This window comes from Frankliniella occidentalis, unplaced genomic scaffold, assembly GCF_000697945.3.
Source record: "Frankliniella occidentalis isolate FOCC.00 unplaced genomic scaffold, Focc_3.1 Scaffold79, whole genome shotgun sequence".
NCBI lineage: Eukaryota > Metazoa > Arthropoda > Insecta > Thysanoptera > Thripidae > Frankliniella > Frankliniella occidentalis.
Window position 1 is genome coordinate 178,499 of NW_026267209.1, and position 7,125 is coordinate 185,623.

Sequence of the window (7,125 nt, forward strand, 5' to 3'; positions counted from 1 at the left end):
ATTAACATTTTGAGTGCGGCGTGACCAACACTGTGGGTCACAACAACATTGCCTACCCCTGCCGCACTCAGTGTGTTCATTTTTTGAATCCACTTATTGTTAGGAACATCTTTCCATAGTTTCCACTAGATTTATTCAACATTCCAAATGCTGTGACTGTTTTCATTCATAATCACATCTTCCTTTTTAACCTTGTCTTTGAAAATTTAGGGTTGCTACAAGGTTCCGAGACTCAAATTAACTGACTTTCCCCATATTTCCAGACCAGACAATTGTTTTTGTTTTCTCTTCTTTTGTGCCTTTAATTTTCAAGGCAAGCTACAGCACAGCAGTACACAATGTTCAAGAAATGGGGTACAAAGTGCTCCCTTGATGGTTCCCCGAATTTTTGAAATTTTGGAGGTGACTCCATGTTAATTTAGAACTTTTGACGAAATTAACTGAATGTTTCCTTTTGGACTGATTTCGATGACTTGTAGCATCTCTAAAATAGTGAAACTCATTCTGTTGGGTCTTTTTGGTTATTTTCTCCACGCTTGCAATCATCCCAACGACTCCACCCCACCTGATTGGATACTAGGTATAAATATTATGTAGTTTTAGTCATTTTAAATTATCTACTTAAAACTATTTCATTTTTTGAAAATGTTACCTCATGTGCAATATGTTACACCTACAAACTTTTAACAAAGAAAGTTATAAAAATATCATGGTATATGGTATGTGTGGATTCTGTCAGTAGCGGGTGGCAGGAGCTTACATATTGTACACCTTAATATTGTTGTATTCTTATCTTATCTTAGGACCAATGCAGTTTTCTTTTTAAGCTGTGGAATCTTTATCTATTGTGCTCTATATTTATTTTATGTTGACTTGTCTTTGTTGTTAGGGTTGCCTTTTTCACATCCCTTATTCTTCTTATTTGTGTCATGAATTTGCTGACTCCTTACCAATCTTTGGGGTTTAAAGTTAAGCTATCCTGCTTTTCTTATCTAGTATTAGTGGAAAAACTTGCCATTTGGAACTTAAGCTGGCATGTGATTAATGGCATTGTACTTGAGTATTTCAACAGTATAACATTACAACTGGGCTACATTTAATGCTGTATTGCATTAAAAGTTTAAGGACTTCCTCTATTTTGTTATGTGTCATTTCAGTTTAATGCTCTTATTCCTATATACTTTTATGAGGCTTTAGTGTAACCTGTCTTCTTTTCATCTCTGCCAATATTGGGGACAAGCTCACCCCACCTCACTTTAAATTATATGGTTAAATCAGCAGATTTAAATGGTTTAATTATTGATTCGCTAATTTGTCCACTCCACAACTTGTTGCATGTGTCTGAGAGGGAGCTCACCCCCTCATATACCAACAAAATGTTAAATTCTTCCAGAGCTCCGCACTTCACTTCAAATTATTTAGATTGAAAATCTAGTTGAGACTGAATGTGGATTTCAGAGATAAGAAATGAAAATGGAAGCTCTTTGGTTCTTCTCACAGTTTATAATATTATTTTTCATGACTCATTTTAGGTCTATGTAATGAATGTTGGTGAAGATAATTCCTAAAGAATGTTTCCATTTTAAAATTTTAAGATTCTGATCAAATTTACTGCTCAGTATTTCTTTAATTTACACCACCAAATTGTATTTACTCACCAATTTATTTATTGTTCCAAAATAGAACACACCACATCAAGACTAGCCATACTTAAGAATTAATAATAATAATAGTACGTAATTATATAAAAATGAGAAATGTCTTGGTGTCTCAATTGAGACACATATTTGCTGGTTTATGACAACTCTTCCACATGATTCAATGAAACTCAACCATAGGGTCAAAAAGAAAGTTGGTTGGTAACAATATACCAGCTTTACTGGGATAAAAGAAAATTCTTAGTAATGGCCTTTTCAGGGCTGCTTCACTTTCTATGTCAACAAAGAGCTCTAAAATTATAGAAGTTCTTTAAATGAGACTTCTAATAAAACTTCATGAACATTGGTATTGTGAATGAAGCCTATCTTTAAGTGTCAAATACATGGGTGTCCAAAGGGTGCCTCCAGTAAGACTCAGAAATTAATTGTTCCTTACCTTGAGAAAGCCATGGAATACTAATATACTTTTGAAGAATTTCTAGTAAAATGATTTTTTAGGTGTATAGGTTTTTCTGCCTCCAACTCTATTAGATTAGATTAAAATATTTCTTTCCTAACGCTCAGCTCGAACAGAGGCGCTCAGATCACTAAAATATGGATGAGCCATTGATTCATCAGCTGGTAACCGCATAAGTGGGTTGCACACAAGTAAACGCTAGAACAAGAAAAGCCAAATACACCACACATTAAAATAAAGCTACGTTCAGTGCTTAACGAAGGATACTTTTAAAAAATCACAAACCTGGAGTAAATCTCTTCCTTTTGAATTTAGTTTGGGAACAACTTGGCTAAAGCTCATGGATGGATGGTAGATAGGAAACGGTTTGTAATCTGGAAGTAAGGAAATACCAGGCCATGTTTCCTCTGTAGGGGTTCCTAAAAGTCTAAAGATCCTTTTCAGTTGGTCATCAACATCTGACCCAGGAAATAAAGGGCGGCCTGCATTAGCTAATTCTGAGGGGGGAAAAAAAGAAAGAAATTGAGTCAGTGATTATAATACAATACTACATTTGACAACAAAGAAAATATCTAAAGAAAAAAGCAGGTTTCAAAAAATAAAAGAGTGTTACCAAGATAAAACATGACTTACCTGCAAAAATGCATCCTGCTGACCACATATCTATAGAAGTAGTGTAAAGTTTGGCCCCAAATAACACATCAGGAGGTCTATACCACAGGGTTACCACTTCTGCTGAGTAGCATTTCACTGGTATTCCAAATGCTCGAGCTAAGCCAAAGTCAGCAAGCTTTAGCTCACCATTCTGTTTCATAAAGGGTGAAAAGAAATTTTAAAATAGGAAGTACATAGAGATTGAGAGTAATGAACATTCAAACCTGCATAAAGTTCAAATAGCCATACCTTGTTAATGAGAAGATTTTGAGGTTTCAAGTCACGATGCAAAACATTATTACTATGACAAAATGCAAGACCTCGAAGAAGCTGGTACCTGAGAGAAGAAAAAAACAAGAGAATATTGTACTATATTTATTATTTGATAGCATGTTGCTGTTTCACAGGGACGCATTTATACAATAAGTAAAAGAGAATGTATTTTTATTTTGTGAACATTTTGGCCTTCAAAATAGCAATCTTAGGTTTCATGCAACTTACATGAAAGATTTGACAATGTCTAAGTCTATTTCTCCATTCAAACTGTCAAAATACTTTTTGAGATCCTGGTCGCAATGTTCAAAGACAAGTGTGAGTTTCTTATCACTGTGAAGCACATCATACAATCGAACAATGTTCTTGTGTTTCAGTTCTTTCAATAAACAAATCTCTCTTAGAGCAGATGATGGCACACCCTGAAAATTTCAATGAATGCAAACTCGTTGCCAGATACAAAATATATATGTTAGAATAAACTGAAATCCATCATCAAACCTCATCGTCATCATCAAGCCTGACTCGTTTGAGAGCAACAATCTCATGTGTCTCTCTATTCTTTGCTTTAAAGACGGTACCATAGGTGCCTAGGAGAAAGTTTTTCAAATACATGACAATGATGTTTAAATAAATACAGATGATAAAAGACATGTACATACAGATGATAAAAGACATGTACAAAAAAGCATGTTAAAATACAAACCTTCACCAATCTTTTCTAATTTTTCGTATTTCTGCATGATGGGAGGTTGTAAACAACAACCTACAGAACTCAACAAAACTGACTACACCTTTCACTTGCTAGCACAAGCAGAACACTCATACTACTACATCTATTGGAAAAATTATGTTCCTCAAAACTTGGATTATTTTACGATCAGTTTGACTCCTTTTCAAGACTGACAAACGAATAATATCGAATAAATTCTGCTCGTCTGTGCTTTTTGGTCGAATACTACAACTAAAACTGAAAAATTCTAACATTCATTCATTCACAACACAACCAAACATAACATGCAAAACAAACATAACCCTCAGGTTTTGACACTTCAGTTTCACAGTATGGCAGATTTCACGTTCAGAAATGGCGTATTGATATATGCTGATTGCAGCTAGTAGCCCTGTAGCGAGGCTTGCCAAACTTTTCTTGCAGGATTAATTTTCTCTGTCTTTTGGCTATCAACAATTAAGGAAGAGAGAAAATATCTTAACATTAACATCTCAACCCTTCTCCGGGTTCGCTGCCACACAAATCTGTTTGTCAACCTTTTAATGTCCGAGATGCCACGCACTACTTTCTGTGGATGTCGGATTCGTGAGGCGTCTGCTTCAGTTCGGCCCCATCCGCCTCCGCCTCCGCTTGCGTGCAGCTGTTCGCAGCTGTTCGCTCCAAAGTAGCAAGGTGGTCGACTTCAACTCCATTCGACTCCCACACAACACCTACATTTCCGATACGCCCTCGGGGGTGATAATGAAATGTTTAAAGCGCATGTTTTATGTTAACGTCTTGAAATTCACACGTCCTATGACAAACACTGTGGAATTTTAGTGCCCAACATGACGACTATCGAGCTTTATACAAAGGTGAGCTATCTTAACCTGCTAGAGTAGTTTGACAGTTGTTCCTACCCTCTACGAGTTTTTTCATTCAGCAGCTTTTCAGAAAAACGTTATTGACGTGTCATTTAGCTACCTGAAATCCTCCATTCTGTCTCATTACCAATAGATAACCATCTTACTGACCTGGTTTTAGCTTGCAGAAAACTTAAATGCTAACTTGAGTTCTACTATGTCCTGCTGAACCAGGTCACAATTTTGGTTTTATCTCAGACACCCGTGGAGAAATAGTAGACATACCAACAAATATTTGGACCACTATCTCTCTCTTACCTCCTTTTTCACACCTTGTTTTTCTTGTGTAGAGGACCGTTTACAGCATGACACGAGTTGTTTTGTTTTTTGAAGTCACATTGATTGCTTAGATACCTATTGTTTCTCAACCTTAAAATAATCTGAATTCTATAAATTTAGACTTGTCATTGCCACTAAAATGTTTATTATCTGAGTTAAATGCATGTTGTCATTATTACTTGTGCTCACTAGGCCTGTATTTGCCAAACTTTACGTAAAAAAAATTCCAATTGCCGTTGTTTTTTGCGGCGTTCCGTAATTTATCCCATGATATATTTTCAAATTCATCTCTTTACGAGCTCAGACCAAAACCCTTTTATTTTCAAATTGGGCCATGATAGACAGTGTTCTGTCTTCAATAAAATGTGAGAGTTGTTGCAAATGTGAGCAGAGCAGGCAAGCAGAGGATGAAGGAAACACCCTGTTTACGGATTTTGTAGGTGTACCATGACATTGTGCCAGTTCAGTACCAATTGTAATCCTGTTTTCTCTCCTGCGGCCCAGCCCTGTCCCACTATTCTCACACTACTCTGAATGTTGGCCGCTCCCATGCGAGTGGTTTGGCGGGGGCGGCGCCAGGCCGCGAGGCGAGCAGCGTCCCCCCGCGCCGCCGCCGCGCCGCCGCCCGGTGGCCACTTTGGTCCTCCATAGAGAAATGGTCTCCCTGGCTGCGTGAGACCTTGTGCGTGAGCGCGCCCGTCTCGCCACCACCCATTTTATTGTTTTTTGAATACGAGATTAATTTTTTTGGAGAGGCCGCCGCGGAATCGGCACCACCACCACCACCGGGTGCGTGTGCGGGGCATGAACTCGCGGCCGTTACGCAACGGACCGTTTTATATAAGCTCACGGGCGGCTCATGGCGCGAACCAGCCCGCCGCCCCGCTGCTCGTGTCCCCCGCATTCATTGCTGAGGTGACATGCAAATGAATTAGCAGCGCGCGCCGCGCGCCGGGCTCGAGGCTCGGCATCGCAACGGGGCTCCTCCGGGTCACCTCCAGCACCTCCCCTCCCGCCGCCGCTCGCGGCTCCAGGACCGCGAATCTTCTCCAGTTGGACTCCCCGCTGCGGGACTCGACCCGCTCGCCTTCCACCCACATCCCCGTAGGGCTTCCCCCTAACGGCCGCGCTCTGCCGCCCGCCCCCAAGGGTCCAGGAGCAGCTGCTCCAGCGGCCACCCCCCCGCCTGTCCCCGTGCGGATGGCCACCATGTGGCCACGCACACACTGCGTTTGCACACGCGCGCCGACGATCAACAAGTGTCGCAGGCGCACGCGCGCCCCTCATCGCCGCTGCTGCGGCTCGTGTGCGGCGCGCTGCGGGCGGCAGATAAGGGTCTGAAGAGGGCCGCCGGGCTGGTATGCCCCATAGTGCCCCATTCCCATTCTCACCTGCCTTCTCCCTTGCAGCCTGATGCCGTGTGGAGTGGGGCCGGGCGCTCTGTATTCTCACCAGCCCCTCTCGATGCTCCTCAGCCGTCATCAGCTACTCGCTCCTCAGCCCACCCTGGTCCTCTGCCCCGCCCCTCCCCCCTCACCCGGCTGCACTTAAAGATGCAGATATGCGGTCTATGCGGTGTGCGCGGTTCGACAGCAAATGAATGCCCCCCGCAGCGAGGTGTGATTGTTGTTTATTTATTTCTGCTCTCGGCCTCCTATGTGTGCCATCCGCGGCGAGACTCGCTGACGCCTTCCTCTGCTCTGCGCGGACCGCGGTCGTGAGTCACCGAGTCACTCGCGCTGCTCGCGCCCGCCGCGAAATGCTTTCCGCTCGTCACGCCCAACTGCTTTTTAGGGGGCGTGAGTCACCGCCACCGTGGTTCTCTACATCCCCCTGGACCGAGCCCTGGACCAAGGGGGACTCTTGCCCGCCAGGAGGGTAGGCAATTTGTGCGAGCAATATCTGCCGAAAGAGTTCGACCCCGCGTCGTTTTGGTCGAACGTCGGCTGCACCCGCTCGCCTGGAGGATAGAGCGGCATAAAGGGCCCCGAGAGAAGGTGGAGGCGCGGCTCCTTCTCCTCTCCTGGACCCGCCCCTGGGCTGGCTGCCGATGTGCCTGGCTGCAGCCGGCTGGTCAGTGCTTCCTCCCATGGCCCTTCCCTCCCTTCCCTGCAGCCGCCCTATGCCTCGTCGCACACCAAGTGTCGCGTGCTTCCTCGGCACGACGCC

At 43.0% G+C, this 7,125-nt stretch overlaps 2 protein-coding genes across 3 annotated transcripts in view; one reads left to right on the top strand and one right to left on the bottom strand.

Annotated features, from left to right (window-relative positions):
* Positions 1-7,125, top strand: part of LOC113208738 (unconventional myosin-Va) — an 18,582-nt gene that overhangs the window by 1,075 nt on the left and 10,382 nt on the right. The window lies entirely within an intron of this gene.
* Positions 1,645-4,349, bottom strand: LOC113208745 (cyclin-dependent-like kinase 5). The gene is made up of 7 exons (XM_026425900.2): positions 3,749-4,349; positions 3,544-3,632; positions 3,271-3,464; positions 3,019-3,106; positions 2,749-2,920; positions 2,401-2,612; positions 1,645-2,313 (listed from the first exon to the last, which is right to left on the bottom strand). The coding sequence occupies exons 1-7, from the start codon at positions 3,783-3,785 to the stop codon at positions 2,212-2,214; spliced, it is 894 nt and encodes a 297-aa protein (XP_026281685.1). The 5' UTR covers positions 3,786-4,349; the 3' UTR covers positions 1,645-2,211.